The 26,611-nt window shown below is 26.3% G+C and overlaps 1 protein-coding gene across 1 annotated transcript in view; it reads left to right on the top strand.

Annotated features, from left to right (window-relative positions):
* Nucleotides 1-25,482, top strand: part of LOC105849729 (NACHT, LRR and PYD domains-containing protein 3) — a 40,304-nt gene extending 14,822 nt beyond the window's left edge. Inside the window, exons 4-5 of the mRNA XM_065787341.1 lie at nt 9,010-10,392; nt 24,890-25,482. Of these exons, the coding sequence (XP_065643413.1) occupies nt 9,042-10,392; nt 24,890-25,470 (1,932 nt within the window). The 5' untranslated portion in view covers nt 9,010-9,041 and the 3' untranslated portion in view covers nt 25,471-25,482. The remainder of the gene's footprint in view (nt 1-9,009; nt 10,393-24,889) is intronic.
* The last annotated feature ends 1,129 nt before the right edge of the window (nt 25,483-26,611 follow it).

Below are 26,611 nucleotides of genomic sequence, written 5' to 3'. Positions count from 1 at the left end.
AGCCATAAATCAGATAATTCTGTGCTAACTCTTTTACATCCATAAATCCATAATCAGCCATAAGAAGCAAATAAACCGACCAATAACAGAATAAGCTTTTGGCATTTTATTCAAATTATCAATAAAACTTTGGGGATGTGAGATCTTGTTGATTTTGATTTTTCAAAGTGGACTAGATTTTGAGACCAGGCTTTGATATTTTCAGGTTTTTCAGCTATCTGTGAGCTTATTCTTGACATTTCTAAAATATAAAGTATACATTAATTATTGTAAGTTACATATGAAGCTTAAAATTAAATCTATTTTACTTTTTAAGCACACGTAAGTAACTTATTATAATGATATTAATTTTAGATTTTAGTAAACACAAAATAATCACCTTGATTTGAACACACTTATTTTGACAGCAAACAACAATTAAAGATGACACTTGCAGATACAATTAGTATTTAATGAATTTAAACAATTTATACATAAAATTATATATATATTACCATTATTTGTATAATGCGAAATCATAAAAAATGCATAAAAAGCATAAAAAAGGTTACCTTTTTAGCTTTTTTTAAAAATAAAAAATTGAAAAAAAACAACGTTTCTACGAAGATGTTTTTGCAATCATGTATTTCTATAAGCAAATTTAATAATGCCAGCTTTTAAAAATATACCCATTCATTTTTAGGTGAAAAAATTGAAAAGTTAACCCTCTAGTGCCCATATTGTTTTTATATTTTTGGAAAATATGCATAACTCTGGTAATTGTTTATAAAATTTTTTTATAATTTGAGTGTAATACTATTTTAGCTCAAAGAATCTGAAATAAGTTTTACATTTTTGCACTCTTACCCAGAGAATGGTGTGACTGTGGTGCTGAGGGTTGTGCTGCACTTTTTCCAATGTTTTCAAATAAACTATATAATGTAAAATAAAATATAAAATATTTGCCATAGTTTTCTTCCCCTGCCCTGCAAATTATCTGATTCTGACATGTAGTATGACTTATTTATGGCTAATGGCTGAATAATATAAATTTTAGGGTTTCCAAATCAGATATCTGAATATCTGATCATCTGGATAATCCGTCTTGTTTTGACTATTTAAAAATCCGGATGATTTTCATTAAATATCCCCCAATCCGAATATTTTTTGATAATTTAAATTATTGTTTTCAAGCAGCGGGAAACTTAGACATGGAGTTAAAAAGATGGAAAGTTTAATTTAAAATAGCAATCTTTCAAATAGATTTTCCCAAAATAAAAACTTATTTTTGTTTTGTTAAATGTTAATTATTTTCTACTTTTTGTAACAATTGTTTCTTGTTACACTTTGTAGTTCATTTGTTTAAGCACAATGATTTGCTCAATATTACATTAATATAATATGTAGTAGACAATTAGTAATTTTATATCTTTTAAATTTTATATGTTAAACTTTTATATTCCTTAAACTTGGGCATGTTGATTATAAATTAGATGTTTTTAGTATTCTTTTTTCTAATTTTATTTTTGAATTAATTTTAAGTATGTTTTTTTTTATCTTTTTTCTAGTGATTTTTGTAACATGAAGGATTCTTTGAATAGCTTTAATCTTTTACAAAATTGCTTTTAGTTTGTCTCTGCATGTTATATGATTTTCTTATTTTACTTTTTTCTTATTTTTTAAACCATATTATTATGTAATAACAGTTTCCAGTTTGTTTTAAATCGATCATGCAACAATATTATTATATAAATAATTAGTTTAATAGTTTAATTACACAAAGTTCTGGATTTTACTCCAGATATAATACTATTATTTTAAATTTATATTTAGTTTTTAGATTTTATAAACTTTAAAAAACTTATTAATGTCAAAAAGATCTGAAGTTTGGAGCCAAGAAATAAAAAAAATAGGAATACTGCTTTCTGTAAACATTGCAGTAAACAACTAGGATGTAAAGGATCATCTACAACACCACTTTTTAATCATTCAAAAGTTCATAAGATTTTCATAAATGCCTATCTGCTGCTACTAATAATTCATTAGAGATAAGTTGTGAACAAAGTGACATCAAAAAAGTTTAAAAGTACTTATGTTAACAATAGTACAAAATAATTTATTAAAACTAAAACATTCGAGGAAATTTTATTGCGATGTGTAGTAGAGGAGGGTTTTTCAATGAATTTTATAGTGAAATCACATATTGAATACATTAATAAAAAAATATTTGTAAATACAACAAAAGTAAATTAACTATAATTTAAAACTTACCTAATATGAAAGTTGGTTTTTGATTGCATCTTTAATAGTTCACTATACTTTTGCTATTTATCTTGTACTTCCATTTCAGTTTTTTCAAACATTAAGTTTCTACCAGAATTATAGCAAGCTCTGAAGCATATAGTTTTTTCAATGTGTTGAGAATAAATCATTGGTCTTCTATTTGGGGCCAGGTAAAATAAGTTGAAGAAACTTTTGGGTGGAAAAACTTCAAAATCAGCTTTTTCTAGGTCGATTTCAGTTATGACGATGATTTACCACTTATCATCATAGATTATTGCTACATAACTTCCTAAATTGACAGGTTCAGGTTGAAATATATATTTTGTCTTTTTAAGATTGTTGATTATTGTGTAGTTGGTGTCTGTACTACATCTTATTGCCCCAATCTTGTTATCCCCAATTTAAACTGATGAATGCTACAAATACCAGAGTTACTGCAATTTGTACTTTTCTTGTGCTTTATGTTGCAATAGTAATAAAAATTTCCATTCAGCCTTAAGGCTTGCTTTAAATGTTTGCATAATACATATAGTTCCTATAAATTACACAGTTTTTTTTTGTTTATAAATGTTCTTTACAATGCTTACATAATTTTTTTTCCATGCATAGTTCTACATCATTTGAGTCATAAAACTTTTTGAGCGAATCTTCTTCATGTTTTTGTAAGATTTCATACAATGGAAAAATAGCTTTTAATCCTTTTCCGTTAAAAATCCCTCTTTCCCTGGTTTTTTCTAACTTCCAAATTGTTTTTTACTTCTGATATCGACTAACTTAATGGAACCAGTGTAAGAAGTTGAACAATATTTCTTTTGTTAAATAGAGACTTTTCTTTTTTATCAAGCTTATAATTTAGCAAAGAGTTCAGCCTTTTTATTTATTTTTATATTTATTTGTTTTATTTATTTTATAAAAATTTATTGTTCATAAAATTTTTTTATTATTGTAAGTACTGTTTGGGTGCATTGTCTGTCTTATTTATTTTTAACTATTCCTCTATTTATCTTTATTTTTGTCTTGACAACTGTCAAAATATGCTTTATTTAAAAAATAATTCTCCTTTATTCTAATGTACTTTATCTCTTCCCTCAGGTGTTCACTGTTTGTGTGTGACCATTCAGAGCATTTATATGCCAAAGTTTTTTAATTACATTGTTATTTTATTTTGTTTTGTTTGTTTTATAACACATTTTTGTTAATTGTTTTATCACCCATTTTGCTATTTGTTTTACAACACATTTATGAGAAAAAAGGTGACTATCAATATTTCTAGTTACATTGTTAACCATTTTGTTATTTATTTGAATGAGATTTTAGAGAAGTTATTAAAACTTTAATTTTGTATTTTTACTTTTAATAAAGATATTAAGTCCTCATTGTCATGTTTATGTTGACTTTTTCCTCTTCTGATATTCTCTTGTAATTTATTCTTCCGGCAATATATTGTTAACAAGGTTTGCAGATTTTCTTCCCAGGAGTTCTTCCCAGCAATGTTTAAACTACTCCTAAATGTAACTTTAGACACTTTTATTGTAACTAGGTCAAGATTTTCTCAAAATAGTTAAAGCTTTTGTCCTCACATTTGTCTAAAACTTTACTTTGTTATGTTATTAAAATAACAATAACAAAAAAGGTTACATTCTTCTGATTTTATTTGTATGTGTGTTGAATGGATCACATTCAACACATTTTTAAACATTTCGTAATGTCTTTTACACACTATTGTTAATTTTAATTATTTAATGTTATAATGTAAAGATATAATTCTTTCTTCTTGATTGGTTAAAGTTTCAATAACCCAGTATTGGCCTTTTCCTAAGAACACATCTTATAAAATAATTTACCTAGTATGAACTATAAGTTATAGACCAATGAAACGGTTAACAGAAGACTTGAAAATTTAAAGGTTGTACGAGTCAAAGCTAAATAATGACGATTCAAATTTTTTATGTAGCTTATTGCCTCTGACGATGCGTTGTGGTTATCAGGTTCCACCATTGCCCCCTGAACATTAAGTATTCATTGGCAACAAAATAGAATTTTGTTAATTAATCTCTACCACAATTTCTGGAAAACATCAAGATGGGAAAGACTTTCAAAGCGTTGAGGTGGAGGGAAAAAAACTAGATGAATAAACGTTTTTAGAGCATGCATGGACAGATACTGTAAAAGAATGAGACTTTGCTGAATGACGAGTCAAATGAGAATGTGTTTTAGTTGATGGAGCTGGAGATTATAGGAGCAACCATGATAGTATTTGTAGGAAAGAGCATGAGATGCAACTTTACAAATATGGGAAGAGGCTCGAGCTTAGCAGATAATTCGGGTCCAACTACATTTACAATATGTTTTTGGACCTTGTCTAGAAGAGAAAGAGCATCATTAGAAGAACCACCCCAAATATGACTACAGTATTTCGTGCAGGGACGGATAAGGGATTTGTAAAGGTAACGAATGGAATCAGGAGAGATAAAATGGTGATCACAATAAAGAGAAGCAATCTTAGCAGATGCTAATTTAGCAATTGTCTGTTTATATGGTTTCCGCAAAAGATCAGTAGTAAACCATAATTCAAGAAGATGTAAAGAAGAAGACTCAGTGAAAGGGTTGCCATTCATTAATTTCAGGACAGGATTATAAAGTTGATTAATCAGCAAAAAGAGCTACTTTAGATGTAAGGATGTCAAGAAAATCATTTATGCAGATAAGAAACAAAACAGGACCAAGGATAGAACCTTGAGATTCCCCTGTGTAATATATATATATATATATATATATATATATATATATATATATATATATATATATATATATATATATATATATATATATATATATATATATATATATATATATATATATATATATATATATTTATATATATATATATATTTATATATATATATATATTTCTATATATATATATTTATATATATATATATTTATATATATATATATTTATATATATATATATATTTCTATATATATATATATATATTTATATATACATATGTATATATATATATATATGTATATATATATATATATATATATATATATATATATATATATATATATATATATATATATATATATATATATATATATATATATATATATATATATATATATATATATATATATATATATATATATATCTAGATATAAATATTACTATGACCAGTTTTAATTAGTACTAATGACAGGAAGCACACTCTATCCAGCCTTTGCTTGGAATGCAAATCCTACAAGTACACATTTTTATCACATTTTGTCAGTTTTTACATAAAGACAAAAGAGGGTTGTGTTTCAGTATTAACACAATCCTCTTTTTTCAGTATTATTATTATTTCAGTATTCTCATCTAATCATGTAAAACTTCCTTAAACACATAATTTTTTTTTTTTTAAATAATGAAGAGTCTATAAACCAAATTTAATAACTGATTATTAGCATGTTTTTTTTAATTAAAAAAAAAAATTGTTTGAAATTTTAGTTCTTAACTATAAATATTGTAATTATATTGTTATAATTTTAATTATAAGTAACCAAAACTATTTAAAAAAAAAATTAAATTACTTAAAAAAAATTGTGTTGCCATATTGGGTCTCATAGTTATAGTTGTACTAGTTGTTTTATTGATTTTGAAGAATGTTCCCTTCATACTTTTTATTATTTTGTAAGCATTTTCCCTTCATACTTTTTATTAATTTTGAAGCATGTTCCCTTCATACTTTTTATTAATTTGTAAGCATGTTCCCTTCATACTTTTTATTAATTTAGAAGCATGTTCCCTTCATACTTTTTATTAATTTTGAAGCATGAACATGCTTCATACTTTTTATTAATTTGTAAGCATTTTCCCTTCCTACTTTTTATTAATTTTGAATCATGTTCCCTTCATACTTTTTAATAATTTTGAAGCATGTTCCCTTTATACTATTTATTAATTTTGATGCATGTTCCCTTTATACTTTTTATTAATTTTGTAGCATGTTCCCTTCATACTTTTTTTTGTAACATGCATCAGGCAAAAAAGTTTGAAAAAAAAAAAATTCATTGTTCATAATACTCATAAATACAAACTAAATATTTTTTCATGCCAACTAAATATTCATATTTAGTTTGCATGAAGAAACCAATGTAATAGTCTGATATAAATCAATAACTAATCTTGAACTATAATAATAATATTATTATAGATTAATGTTGAATTAAAGACTAATAAACATTGTTGATACACTGTAAACAAACTTTCAACCATTATCGATAACAGAAAACTATTATTAGTAACACCATTTAACCATAATATTTAACATTAAACATAAAGATTTAACATCTTATAAGTATATACCAACCAAGTAAAAAAAATAATACTCAGACTTTAATACTTAAACTCAAACAATTGTTGTTAACAAACAATTGTAATCACTAAGCAACATTTAAAATAGAAATTAGAAAGATTAGAATATTAAGAAATTAAAAAATAATTGAGGAGCCCATTTGCAAAATGGGCTTAATCCGAGTAAACTGATTTTGATAAAACAGAGAAAAACTAAACTAATCTTTAATGTGCATCAATCTTTACTGTGCATCATTTTTTTTGTTCAATTTTATGACCAAAAATTTTTTAATTGGTTTAATATTTAAATAGATGATAAATTTCAGAATATAGAATATGGAGATAAAGTTAACTCAAATTTTTTATTTGTGTGACTTGGCGCATTATGCAGATGGGCACTTAAGAGCTTGGTTATCACAGAGCTCAAATTAATTTTGTGATTTATTTTTTTCTTAAAAGAAAATTTTTTTCATGATACTTTTCACTTTTTGATTTAGCAATTTTTTTGCCATTTTTAAACATGTAGAATGTTTTAGTCAGAGGTTTTTACTAGGGTCATCCAAAGTACGTTGCGCAAAATTTCCAAATAGCACTTAAGAATTTTTATTACTTTAAATCTCTGTGTGAAAGCCAATTATATCCTACTTCTATTTTAAAGTTGAATTAACTGTGATTTACAAGATTTGTATTTTAAAGTTAAAGAGATAGGAGTGTTGTAACCACAATAAAGTTGCCTTCTCGAATATAGCACTATAATTGAGAAGGTTATAATCACTTTATTGTGATTACAACCCTCTCTTAACTTTTTAACTCTAAAATACAAATCTTGTAAAGAGGACCACTTGGTCCTCTTGGCCTTGGTGAGGTAAACAACATTAAAAGGAAAAAAAAAATGGTAAAGTTACTACAGATAGTTTACTCAGTTATTTAATGCTAATAATCTAAGATATTGTTAGCCATAACAATGTTTCTATTTATTAGTCTTCCTATCATTATTACAATCATTAGCAAAGTCTTTCATTAGTTATTCTTTAGTTAAAGAAAGAAAAGCAGAATAGAAGTCCAAGAAAGCAGTTTGCATAAGACTTGGTAAACTGCAAATTTAATGAGTTAGAAAACATGAAAGCAAGTTAGAATTACAAATGATGTCCAAGGAAAAAAAAACATATATGAGGAAATATACTAGATAAACAAAAGTTTTTGAATATGAAAGAATTGCCAAGGAATAAGTAACGAAAGAGTTATAATTGAAAATAGAGAAGTGAAAAAGATCTGTCAAAAAAGAGACAGGCTTAAGCTTGGCAACTAGATAAGAACCAAATACAAAATACAATATTTCATCACAACACGAGACGAATAAGAGATTTATTATCATTAAAGATGTAGAATTAAATCAGAAGTAATGGTTTACAATTGATTGTATATATACTTTCCTTAAGATGTCAGTAGTGAATGATAGTTCAATAACTTGAAAAAACTTCTCAGATACACCATATGAAGCAAGTTTAATAAGGAGACAAGCATCTAATGCACAATATAACTTTTCTTTAGAATTAAATATATTATGTTTGTTAACTAATGAAAGACTAATGATGGTAATAATGGTAGGAATACTAATAAATAGAATTTGCTTTTTTTATATAATTTTAATTTATAATAATAACAATAATGATGACTATCATCGATAATTATGGTTAAATATCATTACCATTATCGTGACTTAACTAAAAATTAATTTAATTCATATTAATTACCAGGAATTTATATGAAATTCACAAAAACTATAAAAAATAACAGTACATTATTAGATTCTTTAATATTAAATTTTTTTAAAAATTTCAAAGTTTTAAAAAAATTAATTAAAAAATCAGATAGCGTGTTTTCAATTTTTTAAGAAAAAATTTGTGTAAGAGTCTTCATTAATAAGTTTGTTAGAGGTGATACCTAAAAAAGATTTAATATTAATAATTTTGTTAGAGGTGATATATAAAAAAGATTTTGTATTAATAAGTTTTTCAGTCATAAATTCATTGGAATCATAACTTCAATTAATTTTAATTGAATTAAAATTGGTTACAAGTAAAAATTTGAAACCCAAGTAAAAATTTGTCATACAGAATAACAAGTAATAACTTAATAACAAATTAAAAAAGTTTGATTATAGACATAATAACAAATATAAATTTTCTCAAATATAATAACATTAACTCAAATAAAAAGTTTATTAACAATTTCTTAATCAATAAAAGTCTAATTCACATAAAGTTTATTAAAGATTAATTAGATTTAACAGAAGTTTTATGTCAAGTATATTATAATTATTATTTTATATTTACATAAAACTATAGTAATAATGATCATCATGATCATGAACATTAACAAAATCATGATGATGACTTTACTAGAAATTGTTTTGTTTTATTTAGATTTGTTGAGGATGTCTGCTAAACTAAAAAAATTTTATCTTGAATATTATGGGAAAATTGGTGAACTTCAACCGTTAATAAAAGCATCTACAGATGTTGATCTAATGCAAAAATTTATTGACCTATGTATTGTTGATGCAGTGAATGCTCAAGTGGAACGCTCAGTGGATGCTGTTTTTAGTGTTGAACGTAAGGATTTTCTTGAAAAGCAAATGCTTTATACACCAATTCCATATAATGAAATATTTACAAAAGAAAAATCAGCAATATTAATATCTGGAATAGCTGGTATTGGGAAAACATGGTTGCTTAGAAAATGTTTGCTTGATTGGTCAAATGGTCTAATTTGGAAAAATGTTGAACTTGTTTTTTATTTGGAATGCAGGAGACTTAATCAATATCCAAATATTTCTAGTTTAAATGAATTACTAAATATTTTCTTCAAAGATATTGTAAACGACTTTAAATTTAGTAATCATACCGCACTGTTTTTAATTGATGGATTAGATGAGTTTAAATATTTCAATGAGTTATTAAATCCAAGTTTGACTTGTAACTATCCAATTGTTAATGCTTTAAAAGAAATTCAAAAATACAAACATGTAATTGCTGGTAGAGTTTATGCAATAGATCAATACCAAAGTCTATCTACAAAACATAGTGATAAGTTAACCATTCAAATAATGGGGTTTAATGAAAATGGAATAAATAGTTATATAGAAAATCATGTTGTGGAAGAAAAACAAGAAATTGTAAAAATAACTTTAAAAGAATCTGCAATTGCAAAAGCCATGGCATCTGTTCCGTTTTATTTATCTTCAATGTGTAAAATTATAAGTGATTCAAAAAAAACAGATTCAAATTTTTTCTTAACAATGACAGATTTTTATGCAAATATTTTTTTATATTTTTTACGAGGACACATCATTAAAAGCAACAAACTGATTTATGAGATAATGGAAGATAGTTCCAATAAAAATTACATTTTAAGTATTTGTAAAATTGCATATAAATTGTTTGTTGAAAATAAAATAATTTTTTCCAAAGAAGAAGTTCAAGCTTTTTATAGTGACTTTGATAAAAATGAAGGTAGTTTTTTTGGATTTATAGAAAAGATTGAAACAGATCTTGGTTGTTATTATCAGTTTGCACACTTGACCATAATGGAGTTTTGTGCATCTGTATATGCATATAATTGTTTAAGTAATGATGAGATTGTGACCAATGAGAGACTGAAGAGTTGCTTATCAATGATTTGTGGATTAACCAATAAAAATCAAAACAGAATATTAAAGTTTCTTGTTAACCTGAATCCTTCAAAAAAATCCAATAAAGAATCTTTACTTTTGTGTTTTATTTTAGGTAAGTTTTAAAACATTGTTGCATTATTGTTAGCCTATTTTAGATAATCATTCAGGTGTTCAATAAGATGTAAATAATACAGAGGTTTTTTCTTTAGTTTTATTTTTTTAAGGTATTGAATGGTATAAAATATTATTTTATATTTTTCAAGTTTTCTAAAAAAAATTCAAAAAATATTCTTTATCTCATATGACAAAAAAAATTGAATTCATTGTGCGATCATTGATTGCTTTATAAATGCTGAAGGTAGTGATGTGGTTTTGGTTATTTTTAGATGAGACTTTTTTTTTTGAGGGTTTGGGAAAGGGGGAAGACGGAGGGAGAGGGGGTTGTTTTCCTTAATTTAGATTTAGTTAAAAGATTCTTATTTAGGAAACAAAACATAATTTAAAAATTCACTAACTGTTTGCACAATTATTATATATATAAATCCTTCAAATTTAGTTTAACCCTTAATTAATTTAACCCTTCAAATATTTTCTTAAAGTATGAAGTAAAACATGAATAAGATTTTTGTGAACAAATTATCTTTTTTATTATCATAAATTATCATAAATTAAGTATTATAAAAGTGACTTTTATACAATTTTTTTTTTTTTTTGAGTTAATACATATAAATATTTAATAAAATTTGTTTACAAGTTAAATTTATGTCTTGAGTTCACTTTGATAAAACTTTTAAGCACTTAAATTCTTTACTTTGCATGAAATCACTTTTTAAACCCCTTCAACAAGAAAGTTGAATTTTTTCCCTATGAAAAAAAAAATGTTACAGCATATCTGCACCGAAAAACTTTTAGAGAGCAAAAATTGTTTTAAATTATGTTTGTAATAACATTTGCAATAAATAACTGGGAAACAATACTTTTTCTAAAATAAAGTCATTATCAGTTTAAAAAATTCTTTACAAACTTTATTCCTTTTTTTTTAAATATATATTTGTTTTCATTTGTTTAATTTATATATATTTATTTTAGATATTTTGTTTGTACTAATTGTGTATTTTAATTTAAATCTTTAAACAATTTTTATGGTTTAAAGTTTTTTTATAAACAACATCGACTTTAAATAATAATTGTGTCTTAAAGGAATATTACAATTCTAATTGTCACGAAATTTAAAATCAACACAAAATTAAAAATGAATTCCTAAAAAAAATTTTTTTTGTAAAATGGTTTATTTGTTTTCTTTATTTCTTAATTTGCTCCTGCAAAGTATTAATTTAACATCACTAAAAAAAGGCATAAAATGGTTTTTAATTAAAAATGGTTTTATTTATGAGGTTTTTTTTATTTTTTACTTGTTGTTAATAACTTACCCAGTATTTTTTAATCTAATTTGGCAATTTAAATAATTTTATGTGCAATACTAGGTTATAAGAATGAAGATGAGCATCTAAAATATGGTAAGGAGTGCGGTTGAACTTACATCACTCTAAGTTTAGTCGTGGGAGGAAGTGTGTCCATATATATATTTTTTTAATCACTTCTTTACAAATAGAGCTAGCTCTATTTGTAAAATTCTATCATAATGTTGTGCTAAATTGTATAAAACAAACACTGTTTTTTATATAATTTGATTATAAACCCACAATGGCAACCAGCATTTTTATTTTTTTGTAAATGTTTCATTTTTTTTTTTTTTTTTTAAACATCTTCGCTTCCAACAAGGCTGCAAGCAGCCAGTAAATAAAGTTGGAAGTTACTGTAAGAGAAAAGATGAAGATTGTAGAGCAAGATAACGATTGATAGGAAATGATAGGATAGGATATGATAGGAAAAGAAATTTCTATATTTGAGGAAGACGGTACATGTGGTACCAACTTGAATTTGGCATACCATTATACTTTAACTATTCCCCCAGCGAGTGTAGAACCTTTGTAAAAGTTAACAAGAACAAAATAAAACACATTCCCAATTTTTTTAAATAAAAAAGCCAATGTTATAGTATAAACAAAAATATCAGAGTAGGGTTTTCCGATGAAGAGAAAGGTTTTATTTTTGTTGGGAGAATAGTTAAAGTATAATCATACGATTATAACCAACTTCAAGTTGGTACCACGTGTACCGTCTTCCTCAAATATAGAAATTTCTTTTCATATCTTTTTAGTCAAATCATTATAAATTTGATTTGTGTTTGGTATGTTTTCATTTTCAACTCAATATTTTTGGCCACGTCTGGTTTTTATGCTGGGGCGGTTTATAAAAACGCTCTAGCATAAAAAGTAAGCTGTTCCATGGTCTTACTATTTAATATTAATGAAAGTCCTTTACCATGTTTAGTTTTTACGTAAACTTAAAGTATTTCTTTTTTTGTCAGTGATCGTCTGAACAGCTTTACAAATTTTGCATATCCTTGGAGCCAAATTATTTCCAAGTTCATTTGAATTTTGTGAGCTCTGAAAAATCTTTAATTCGTCTAAATCTAATCCGTCTTCTCTTTATCGTGCTCGCCATTTTCTCTTCCCCTGATTCCATTCTCTACCTCTACAAATCTCTTATTCGTCCCTGAATGGAATCCTGTTGTCATATTTGGGCTGGTTCTTCTAATGATCTCTTTCTCTTCTAGACAAGGTCCAAAAACACATTGTAAACGTAGTTGGACCCAGTCTATCTGCTAAGCTTGGGCCTCTTTCCCATGATTGTAAAGTTGCATCTCTTTCTTTTTTCTACAAATACTATTTTCTACAAATCACGGTCGCTGCTCAAAGGAGCTATCATCTCTAGTTCCATTAACTAAAACTCATTCTCGCACGACTTTTTATTCATCAAAGTCTCATTCATTTACTGTATCTGTCCCGGCATGCTCCAATAACTTTTATTCGTCTAGTTTTTTCCCCCGCACTTCAACACTTTGGAACTCTCACCCATCTTCATGTTTTCCCGACTCATACAACCTTAACTTTTAAAGTCTTCTGTCAACCGTTTCTTTGCTCTATAACTCTATTCTTTTTTTCTATTAACTCCTCACTTTGCTTGCAGTTGTTGCTTGATGTTGCTTGCAGTTGTTGGTCGATGAACATTAATTGTCCTACTTTCTTCATTACCAAACCACCATTCATGGTAATACATACATTATCGCGATCATTTTTTAAGTTTTGTTCTTTCAGTAAGTTGTCAATTAACTTAACACGCATTTCTGCATAGAAATGTCCATTAACTTGTGCGAAACCCAAATTCTAATATCTGTTTCTAGAATGAACATTGCAACTGTCTCATACCAAGATTTCAAATCAAATGAGTTTTATCTTAAACAAGGAGTAAGACAGGGTTTAATTCTATCACCGCACCTTTATAATATTTATACCCAGGACCATCTCATAACCATTAAAAATGATAGTAATGTAGATACGTCTATATATGGTAACTTTACTGGTGTGGTAATGTATGCTGATGATATTATACTTTTAAGCTCAACTTTATCTGGTCTGGAAAAATTAATAAAAACTTGTGTACTGCATGTTTACCGCAATTTAAACTGCATAAAACTAAGCCCTGATAAAATAGAGTTCCTACTGACAGGTAAAAGACAGTTACAAAGCTGTACAATATCTCTTGATGGTTATTGAATAAATTTACACAATAGATTCAAACACTTGGGGTTCACATGGGATACAATGCACTCTAAATTTACCTCACTTGATCGGGTAAACATTGCTGAAAAAAATATATTTTTTTGCCCAAATTGTTTAAACTCTAGTTTAATCTGGAATCCGTTTTGCTTATCCAAAATCTATCACACAATTATATCAAACCTTGGTAGTACCAACATTAACTTACGGTCTGGAACTTTGTAAAACCAATGGCGTAACAATGCAAAACCTTGACATAATCGGAAGGAGTGCATAAAAATTGCTTTTTAACCTTTCAAAACATTGCAAAATTTATTTACACTCGTTATTTAAAAATCAAGATATATCAAAATGCATTTACCAGAATAAGCTGAACTTATTTATTTGTCTTTTGGATAACAACTCGACGAATGATATTAACGAATCTCAGCTTAACAATCCCACGGTAAAACAATCTTTTGTAGATGATTTCAGCAGGTGTGCTATATTAGTGAATTATGTTTTGAAAAGTGAAGGAAGGAAATACTTATTAGATTTGTGGAACATAGAAGAACAGAGAAACATTTTCAAGCAAACTCTAGAAGAAAACATTCCAAAATGGTTTTTATTCTGCCTTTCAAACTTTAAACAATTTTTTACTTTTGCTTTGTAAAAATATTTACAGTAGGTGGTTAAGAAAGTAAAATAATTGTTTAAATAACAACTATATTTTACAGAAGTCCATTCATCAAACATAAGACTAAATGGGTTTCCTTGACGTTGAAGTTCAAATAATTCTTTTATTATCGAATTTCGGGTTTTAGTAGTATATTTCTTAACTATTTGGCGAATAGATTCAGATAATTTTGGCATGTTGAAACCTTGAGCTATCAGCGATTTTCTTAGCTCATTGGATGTTATAAAAACTCTGAATTGCAAGCCATTCCTAAAATATTCCACAGTGTATCTTTGTCTTCACTTTTTGTAAAATAAGTTAAAATTTTATTTCTGGGTCTAGCAAGTAAGTCAGGTATAGTGGAAACACCAGCAGTAGATGTCGAAATTGAAACTTCAACTGGATAATTTTTCAATAAATTCATTTGGCGAGAAGTTCTTAAATGTGTATGGAGTCCACTAGTCGGGCCACCACAAGTCTTGATTTCTCTAGCACATTTTTACATTTCGCTTTACATTTTATTTTTTGTCTTTATTTGTTGTTGTTGTTGTTGTTGTTGTTGTTGTTGCTGTTGTTTTATTTACAAATGAATATAGAACAAATAAAATGTGGCACAACACAACAAACATACAAAAAACAAAATGAAAAAAAAAGTTCTCTCCAAAAAATATCTAATTATATAATTTAAAAAAATTTTTTACCAACAGGTAACTAAATATTAAAAAAAAACTTTTTATCTAGTAAAGGCTTTTTTTATTTCAATAATCTAAGTACTTTTCAATGATATTTTCTCGCATAGATATTTTAACTAATTGTTAAAAGAGTTTAGCATTTCAAAATATAAGCGTAACATATTTAATACTTTGGTAACTAAATATTAAAAAAGGCGTTTTACATCTAAGCAATTCTTTTTTTATCCATTTTTATAATCAAAATTTTCTTTGGTGATATTTTTGCACTTATAACTCTCTAAAGATGTCTGTGTCTAAATACGCACAAAGTCTCATCGAACATTTTCTATATATATATATATATATATATATATATATATATATATATATATATATATATATATATATATATATATATATATATATATATATATATATATATATATATATATATATATATATATATATATATATATACATATATTGCCTCCTCAACCTTGGGAAGGTAAATTGACATTAAAAAAAAAATTGTGTTAAAATTACAAATAATCTTTTTTAAAATCTTTATTATAAATTTTTATTTTTATTTTATGTTTTGCAGCTTTTCTCATGAACAGAGATGTTTTTCCTCATGAACAAACATGTTTTTGCAGTGTAAAAATTAGAATAAAATCAGTAGTAATCATAAAATGTAAGTTGTAACACAGTTATAAGTTAAGTCAAAATTTGTACTTCTTTGCAACCAAAACAAACTAATGTTTGTGTTCTATGGTTTATAATCAAACTTGCAAAGATTCAGGATGTAACAGTGGCCAGGTGAAATTAATTATAATAATTCAAAAGAATCAAGATTATTTAATGCAACAGATAAGAAATAAATTTTTTTGTGTGTGTTTGTAATATTTCTTGCTAACTTAGATTCGATTACGATTGTTTAATTCAGTTGCTATTTTATGTGGATCCTATAAAATTTCATCATTTGTTTTAATGCAATTTTCAAAGCACATTACTTTTTTTGTACATTAGTTTTTATGTTACCAATGATTTTTCTAAAAATTTGCCTTAAAATGTGCATACTTGTATTTTTTGAGTTAATCAAAAAATACAATAGATGCATTGTGCAAATTTAGTTTTAAAATATCCAACCTGTGCGGAGAATCAAGTTGAGCATGGTACTACCAGGGATGTAGTGGGGATCTCGGAACCACTTGTTTATGAAGCAAGCACTTTACCACTACACCACTACAGCATAAAATACTAAAATAACTTGATTGAATTTTTTTCTTTATGGATCATTTGTAAACTATGTTACTTTTAAATGTTAATGTTTTTTTTCTTATTGAGTATGATTAAAGTTAATTCTGTTGATGTGACTTCTTTTGATATATGGTTGTTATGATTATGATCATGGACGATTTTGTGTAAAAACATCCAATTTTTTTATAAAATGCAACTCCAAGTCTCAGATTTTGTTGATTTTTACACCACTCAAAGACTTTGGTAAGTTATGAATATTCCCAAAGTTTTATCATCTAATTCCAAACTTTTTCAAAAATATGACTATTCAAACTTTGCCTTGAAAATGTCGCTCTGAATAGTTAAGTTGTTAGAAAGTTAAGTTGTTACAAAGAATTAGAGAGTGGTCTTTTCTTAAACAGAAAAAAAACATGGTCAAATATACTTAAATTTGTTACTTATAAAACAGGAATTATGAAAAATAAAAGGAAAAAAAGGTTGTACTCCTAAGTGCTTAATACACAAAATTGGTGTTTAATAGTTTTTGGAGAATTTTCCCACCCATTCTTAGTTAATTAAGACCTCTCCCCTGATTCATTAAATTTTACTTGCTATGAACAAAGAACCTGTATCTTAAATCTCAAAAAATTTCTGCTAATTTTTCTAATTTTTGAGACCAATTTAGGGCTCAAAAATTAGAAGCTATAAACTCACTTATAGAAAAAAAAAATCCCACTCACCTGTCTGGATAATAAATTCCCATCAACCTCACATTGTATGAAGCACCTGAGAGTAGCTTGGCGGTAATGAAACTGGAAATGCTTTGACCATATCAAATTGTTTCTTTAGTTGTTGCTGACTTATTATATTTCTTAATACTTTATTAAATTTTTATTACTTTAATAGCAAGTTTTGACTAAATTAATTTTAGTGAATAATAAAAATTTTTTTTATTGACCAGTGGCCAACAATTGGTTGAGACAATTATTGGTAAAACACATCAATATTTATGTTGTTTGCTATCACTTTGATTATTTTATCACTTTCTACATTATACGCACCACAGCATGTTTTATACGATGGGGCATTTATTAATTAATTTAGCATTTATAATATAATTCATAAAACTTACAAATTATTTTTATTATATATAGTTATATTATATTATATATATATATATATATATATATATATATATATATATATATATATATATATATATATATATATATAAAAGTTATAAAAAATTTATAAATTTAAAAAATAGGCCAAAAAGGCTTTTATTTTTTTATATTTTAAAATTTTTTTTTATATGCAAAGTCAAAATATATCATAGCATATATAAACAATCAACTATTTTTTTTTCCCTTAAATTATTATAAAGAAAATAGGTCATACAGCAATAGGTGAGGGACTTCCAGTTAAACAACATACTGAAATAGTGGTAAGTGTTATAGCTAATTCAGGAGTTGATGTTTCTAATTTTGCATTATCTTTTTTAATCGTATTAAGAGCTGTGAAGGAAGGTTATATAAAAGAAAGAGAAACGATTACAAAGCATACTAGTCACTTTCTCTCAAAATTTAGTCTAATAAGCTTGTTAAAATATTTCAATCAATAAACAAATCAAGTTTTTGTCCAAGTGTAATAAATGATGGAAGATAGAAAAGGAAGGGAGAGAGGGAAGAGATGGGGTAATAATAAACAGGAGGGAGGGAATTTTTATTTCTATAAGTGAGTTTATATTTTCTAATTTTTAAGACTTAAAACGGTCTTAATAATTAAAAAATAATAACTAAAAATGATTTTTTTTTTTAGTTTTGAGATACAGTTTCTTTGTTCATAACAAGTAAAATTAGGGATGCGGAGTCCCAAAAGGATTCCGACTTTAAATCTCTATTTTGTCTTCGTGTCTATAAGCTCTGGTGTCCATAAGCTCTAAACATGTTGGTTAACTTATGATCTTCAAAAAGAAAAAGTTCATAAGATTTAATAAATTAGAAGTTGTTTTTGAACCTGGAGTCTTTTTGCCTTTCATTTTTTATAATTGTTCATGTTTCATAAATGTTTTATAAGTAACAAATTTAAGTAAATTTGACCATGTTTTTTTTTTTCTGTTTAAGAAAAGACCTCTCTCCAATTCTTTGTAACAACTTTAACTAAACTATTTAGGACAACATTTTCGAGGCAAAGTTTGAATAGTCTTATCTTTGAAACTGTTTGCAATTAGATAAGATTTTGAGAATATTCATATCTTATTAAAATCTTTGAGTGGTGTAAAAATCAGCAAAATCTAAGACTTAGGATGGCATGTTGCCCTGGATGTTTTTACATGGAATTGCTCTCATGTTATGAGGGCAATTTAATGCTTATTAAAAGCTTTTAGCTGGTATTTTTATTTTCAAAATTTTTTGATAATTTTTAAATTTTTTATCTTGTATCATTTTGTCTAATCTGTTTGTGTAATCTAGGCTTTTGTTATAAACTGATCAACAGAATTTTGATATTATTTTGATCAGTCTATGCTTCCATTCCAGGTCTTGGCCAAAAAATTTTTTTTAATTATGGCTTTTCTTTGTTGATGTGTTTGCAGATCTGATAAATCTGTCACAAAGTAAACCAGATTTTAGCTCTTGTGACAGATCTAAAATAAATTTTTTGTTTATGTTATGAGTTTAACTTTGTAATTGATTCGATAAATAGTTCATCTTTAATCCGAAACTTACTTAAGCAAATTTTCGTTTTCATTAAGCAGAGAAAAAGTTAATTCTTTTGTACTTCTTTGCAGCTAAAACAAACTTTTGGTGTTCTTAAGTTATTTTAAGAACACTAAAATTATACCAAAAGAACACCAAAATTAGTTTAAGTTTAAGAATCCCAAAATTAGTCAAAATTGTTCACAATCAAATCTACATAAATGAGAATTAAAACAGTAGCCAGGTGAACTTAATTATACAAAATAGAAGATTTTATCCCAGTATCCAATAGCATAGTGCATAGTAGACTACTAGTATTTAGGTTAGCGCCATCTAAATTTTTTTTAGTAAATATAGTATTTTAAATATAATTTTAAATTTGTTTTCACAGAAATAGATGAGTTTAATCTACATTGTCCGTGGTGCAATTATGTATATGGAATCAATAACAATAATCAATAAAAAAAAACTTTAGTAAATAAAAATTTTAAATAAAAAGCAAATCTGCTTTTGGCTAAATTTGATTTGAGATTTAATTTAAAATTGATAAGATTGATTATAGTTTAAGAGCTCCCCATTCCGGTTTACTAATCTACGAGAGAGTGTTTTAAATTAGAATAGTTTTAAAATTAAAAATAAAACAAAGTTACTGATCTAAAAAGTATAATGTTACTAAAATATTTTAAGTAGATTTAATTTCACTTTATTCTGATAATAACGAAAGGATAAATAATTTTTATTACTCAATTTTCAAGTTGTATGATTTTAAAGTCACAAGACAGATTCTTTTAGATGTTTTTAAGTGAAGTTATTTTTACTTAAGGTTTTTTTTTAAAAACTTTTTTGTTCATCTACATATTATATGGTTTTATTTTTTATGCACCAAAGTTCAATCTGATGAAATCTATTTATAAATTATGATCCTTTTTTAAGTAAAGCAATTATTATTATTATTATTTTTTTTCTTTTTTTTTTTTTTTATAATTTCTCTCAAGTAGAGATATTTGTTATAATTTTTGTTAATTTGTTATAATTAAATAATTGTTATATGTTATTGGAAAGAGTTTTAAATTAATATGAAAATGGTGAAACATTTTATAAAAACGAACAATTTTACAAAATTTCATCTTCATTTGAGTATGAAAATTTTTTACAAGAATATTGCAACTTGAAAAAATCGCGCTCAGTGTATTAAAGTTTTGTATTCGTAAATTTTTTTTTTTTAACGTATAAAAATATACTATGAGTGTCCTCTTGGAAATACGAAAATTGAGTAAAAGAAAAAAGTAAGTTTTTTCTATGAAAAGGTGAATCGGAAATAAATGTAAAAAATTAAATATGTTGAAATATAAATCAACCTGCCTTTAAAACATTGGTGGCGCAAAAAATAAATTTTAAACCTTAAAAAATATTCTTCTTTTATGAAGTATAAGTTAACACATCACCTCGCCACAAAAACTCAATGCTGCAAAAATAATTTTTTTGTCTCGTAGAAACATTGTTTTTACAAATTTTTTACTTTAAAAAATGTTTGGCTTGCTTTAGGTATGCAAAAAACTAGTACTGTATGATAAAGGTATGTATGTACCTATGTCATACTAATTTTATAACATACTGAGGTATTATTCAATTGCATTTTCAACCGACTGCTTTTAATCGATTTTTTTTCGTTTTATATGTTTACATTTGTACAATATAGTACTATTTTTATCGTAAAGCACAGTTCGTCGAAGTTGAAAATTCTTCGAAAAAGGTTTCAGAGAAATATTGTTTATATGAAACAGTTGTGAATGAGGATTTATTTTATTGTTTATGTTGAAATGATTATTACATGGATTTATTGTTCACACATACACACAAAAAAAGATTCATAATAAGGAGACATTTTCGCGTCATAGTCAACATAATTTCATAATTAAAGCATAGCTACAATATGTCATTTGATGATATTTTATGGTGAATTTTAAATTTAATTGATTATCGGTTTATCTTTGGTATGTTTGTTGCTTGTTTTTATATATTATATATATAATGAAAATAATGAAATGTCTCGTTATTGTGAATCTTTTTTTGTGTGTGTGTGTGTGTGTGTGTGTGTGTGTGTGTGTGTGTGTGTGTGTGTGTGTGTGTGTATTTCACCATGACAGAATTTTTTCATAAGTCTTGTGTATTTTTCATAAGTCTTGTGTATTTTTGTTAAGACTTTAATTGCTCAGGCTTATTCAAGAAACGCTGATCACATATTTTATCTTAAAAGTTTACAAAAATATATCAATTGGAAGACAGATGAAATGCGAAAGTGCTGATATTTTCAACAGGTAAATTGCAGGAATAAAGTATTGTATTCCTGCATTTGACCTGTAGAAAGTTTCAGTATTTTACTGATACAATATGAATCGCCCTTAAAGAAATTAATTTGTCAAAGTTTTCAATCAGCGTCGAAATCGAATCAACAAATAGAGTAAAACCAGGTTAAACTGCACACCATATCATTCCGCACACTGATTGAAATTATCAAATAAAAACTAAACGGATGTGGCTATGAAATAAATAAAAGTAGATTCAAATACAAAACTTTCTCCTCTATTCGAATTGTTAAAATTCTATGCCGATTCAATTCCATTTTTTTCTTTTTTTATACAACTTTAACGGGGAGTCAAAAATTTATATATATTTTTTATCGTTACGAACAAAATAGCGCTTGAACCGAAACTGATATAAAAATAATTTTAGCACTATCTTGTTGGAATTTAATTTTAGTTCTGATAGTATAATTTTTATGCAGCTAGAACAAAACGTTAAATAAAAAATCAAAAAAGGAAAAAAAACTATTTTTTCTGATAAAACCGCACACTCGATTAATTACTTAGTTTAGTTTTTTGCAAGTGACAAAGCGCCTACCATTATCTAATTAACTTAATGTTAAATCCGGTTTAATTAAAAAGGAACTATAATGTTATTTGGTAATATAGTCATCTCTTACTCATTAAAACCCATTTTTATATTATTATCTTAACATAATCATCACTCACTTAAGTCAATTTAACTCACTCACTTTAACATGTCAACTAAAAAAAAGCATTCAAAGAAGACTATATACTAGCCGCATTAACTGATATGAAAGAAAATAAAACATCACTGAGAAAAGCTGCATTTAAATATGGCATTCCAGTCTCAAAGCTCGAAGATCACAAAAATAACAACAACAAAGGCTTCCATGGCTCAGGGGCAACAACGGTACCCTGTAATGAAACAGAAAGATTGATGGTGCATACGTTCCAATTACTTGGTGACTGGGGTTATGGTTTAACACGAAATTAAATCCTAGAATTTGTATGTGGACACCTTAAACAGGAAGATCAATTGCACTTATTCAAAAATTGCAATCCTTGTGAAGGCTGGTGTTATGTCTTTATGAAGAGATGGTCATCAGAAATTTCAACAAGAAAAACAGATAACTTAGCGTCTAAATTAGCCGCTTCTTGTACGCCAGAAATAATTGATTGTTATTTTGAATGCGTCACCAAGCAATATCAACAGACTGGTGTGACTTCTGGGTTGCATATTTGAAATTGAGATGAAGCAGGTTTTTTGGGTGATCAAGACAAAGCAACCGTAGTTTGTCGAAAAGGAGCAAGACGTGCATTTAAACTTACTGGCAGCAATTAAAAAATTCATTGTACTGCAAATAATTGCTGCAAAGCTGATGGGCATTTTGCACCACCATTTTTGATATACAAAGCCAAAAGAAAATTTCGTCCTGACTGTTCAAGAGGAGGTAGTCCAGTTGGCACCAAATATTCAATTTCAAAATCAGATTGGATGGAGCACGATAAGTTTATTGAATGACTGAAAGAAGTATTTTTACCCGAACCTGAACAAATTGTTGGTATTCATATTTTAGTATTAGATGGGCATACAACTCACAACTTTGGAAGCGGTATTTCTGCGCAAAAAATGCAATATAATCATGATTTGTCTACCAGACCATTCTTCACATATTCTACAACCATTGCATAGATTCGTGTCTGTTGTCATGTCAAACAAGCATGGAAAGAAATTCTTAAAAAGTATTACAAAGACTCAAAATGTAAGAATTTAGATAAACAAAATATTCCACCGTTGTTCAAACTGCTGAGCTCAAACAAGAGTGGTAAATGTTTTACACGCTTGCATGCAATTGCTGGTTTCCAGTACACTGACTAATTTCCACTTAATAAAAACAACATAAATCATAAGGCATCAGCAATCACACAAACATTTAATCCACCTTCATCAACTTTAGCAGCCTCAGCAGCACCTACACCATCTTGCTCAGACACAGCTTCATCATCTTCAACAGCTGCTGCAGCACCTACTCCAACTACACACCAATTACCATCTTTCTCAACTACACTAGCATAAAGTTTTGATGGTATCAAGTATATGTTAAGCGTTGCAAAAAAAGTACATAGATAGAGTTGAAGCAGTTTTTTTCTAGCCAGAAATCAATCGCATGTTAAGAAATCGAAGCAGTGCGACATGTCAAAGCTTTGCGGAAAATATATTACCGAAGAAAATGTGATTGAGTTTCTCAAACAAAAAGATGAAGATAAGCCAACAAAGGAAGCCGTAAAAGTTGCTAAACTTAACGCAAAGCGAAGGCTCTCTATGCCAAGTACTCCAATGCCTGAACATAACAATGCTGAGCAACCTCAGCAAAACAATAATGAAGAACAAATACCAGCAGCCAAACGAGTAAAAGTTGCAAAATGTAATAAGTGTAGAGTACAGTTACATATAAGAAATGTTGCAATGCGAGAATTCGATGTGTAGGGAACGGTTGTGCAAAGAAACATGTTTACCAAAGAAATATGTTGTTGGAGCTAAATTATTTTGTTGCAAAAAATGTAAAAAATTTGATATAGTTTCTTAAATATAAGTTGTGTTAAAATGAATAATAAAAAAAAAGTTAAATTTAAAAAATTCAATGTTTTCTGTGTGCGGTTTTATCAGAATGTCGCCTATAACCACACAATTTTTTTTTCTTTACATTTAATATTTTCGATAATTTTTTTTTTTTTTTTTTAACATATATTTATATTATCTTAAGTAGTTTTTAATTACTTATCTAATAAAAAAAATGAAAAAAAAAAGTTATTTAATTTTTATTGATAAGTGTGCGGTTTGGCCCGGTTTTACTCTATTCTTTTTACAAAATTTTATTAGAAGTTAGATTTATAAAAAAAATTCACTTGTTTAAATAAAATGTTTTATGGTTTTATTAAAACAACCGATGGACGAAATTTTTTTTTTTAATATACGAATAAAAGAACGTATTTTTAAGTTATATAATTGAATATTTTTTGTTATGTTATTTTAAATATGTTTAATTTATAACTTATATTTAAATTATTTTGTTTTTAAAATGTGATAAAATGTTTAAATTAAAAAATTGTCTGTATTTTTTTTTTTTTTTTCAAAAAGTTATTTTATTTTAAAGTTTCACAATTTTAATATTTTTATATATTATTTTAATTTAGTATTAATTTATGTGTATAATATTTTTATGTAATATATAATCTATTTAACAAAAATAAAAAATTGTATATGATTTTTTATTCAATAATAAATTAATAAAAATTATATGTATGAATATGTAGAAGATTATAATGTATACAATGTTTAGATTATCTAAGTAAAAGTGATGACCCTAATGAATACCGCGATTTATTAATTGAATGTTTTTATGAAAGTCAATCATCATTTACTGGTGAAATAAAATCAATTGTTGATAAACGAGGGTGGGTTATTTCGATTGACGATAGAAAAACTTCTTACTTAACTTCTTGCGAAAATTATTTCGTAAATCATTACATAAAATCTGGAAGAAAGTTAGAGTGGTTACATGTTGATAAAAATATTTTAAATGGTGTAGAAAAAAAACTTTTCATTCAATGTTCAACTAATGTTCGCGAGGTCATCTTTCATCGTCCAAATAATTTCGAAGGATGGAAACCGAAAGATAAGGTTGAAAAATTGAATATATGGATCTCACGTTATTTAATAACAAAAAAAGATTTTGAAGAGAACTTTCTTCTGTGGATTAATCTTTGTAAAGAATTATATCTTGAACTTCACGACGACATTGGTTTTATTAAAGAAATTTATGAATTGATTCGTTGTTCGAATATCAAAAAGTTTAGGATCATCTATCGTAGAAAATATTTTTATAATCTCGATGAATTAAAAAACTTTACAACACGATAAAATATTTAATACTTTGAATATTTTAAATAAAAATAATAATTATAAATTACTAATTAAATATTTAATGTATTATTTTATAGTATGATTTTAAATAGACGAATTAATTTGAATAGTTTTATTATTTAAAAGCTTAATAAATGTTTTATTGTTAATATATAATTAATTAATTTGTTTTCAAATATATTAATAGTAATAATTATAATATAATAATAGTTAATGCTCGTGAGATAAAACGCCAGGCAGTATCTATGACAACCGGTATATATTAATTACTGTTCAGTTTATAATAAAAAAGCGTTAATAATAAGCTTTCTTGATTTTCGTCTTGTTTGCTATTGCTTTTAAATGTACCGATTGCAAGTTTGATTTAAAGCTGTTAAGTGTAATTGATTGAAAGACTTCTGCTGGTAGACTATTCCATCCATAAACGACTCTATTGCTGAAAAAATATTGCCTTTTCATTCAATTTCTAACCAATTCAGGTTTCAATCTATGTTTTGCTCCTCTTATGTTAAATGCTGGACCTGATAAGCAAATAGAGTTCATCGCTTGATTGTGTTTAATATCAATCTTTTCAATACCTTTAAATATCTTGAATTGCTAGATCAAGTCACCTCTTAGCCGCCGAGTCTCTAAAGTTGTCATATTCAAAATTTTAAATCTTTTTTCGTACTCAAGATGTCTTAGTTCCGGTATCGTTTTGGTTGCTCTTCGTTGAACTTTTTCTAGTTCATTAACATCTTTTGTATAATGCAGACTCCATGCTTGAATCGAAGACTCTAAATTTGGTCTAACATACGTACAATACCAGCGTTTTTATTAGATCTTTATACTTGTACTTGAATGTACTATTTAGTAATGAGAGACTATTTGCTTTACTGGCTGCATATTTTACTTGTTTGGCCCATTTCAAATCACTTGATATATAAACATCAATGTCTTTTTCTAGTTTTGACTCTTCAATTTCCATTAATGTATATATATTACGATATAAATTTCTAAGTATAACTCTTATTATGGTAAATAAATTTGTACAGTTTTTTTAAATATTATTATTGTTAATTATTATCTATAATATAATTGCTACAGTAATGTTTAACGTTTAACGTCGTTTCATTAGATACTAGGCTTTGGAAGAGCG

This window comes from Hydra vulgaris, chromosome 01 (assembly GCF_038396675.1).
Source record: "Hydra vulgaris chromosome 01, alternate assembly HydraT2T_AEP".
NCBI lineage: Eukaryota > Metazoa > Cnidaria > Hydrozoa > Anthoathecata > Hydridae > Hydra > Hydra vulgaris.
This window is presented reverse-complemented; position numbering and strand designations above follow the sequence as displayed.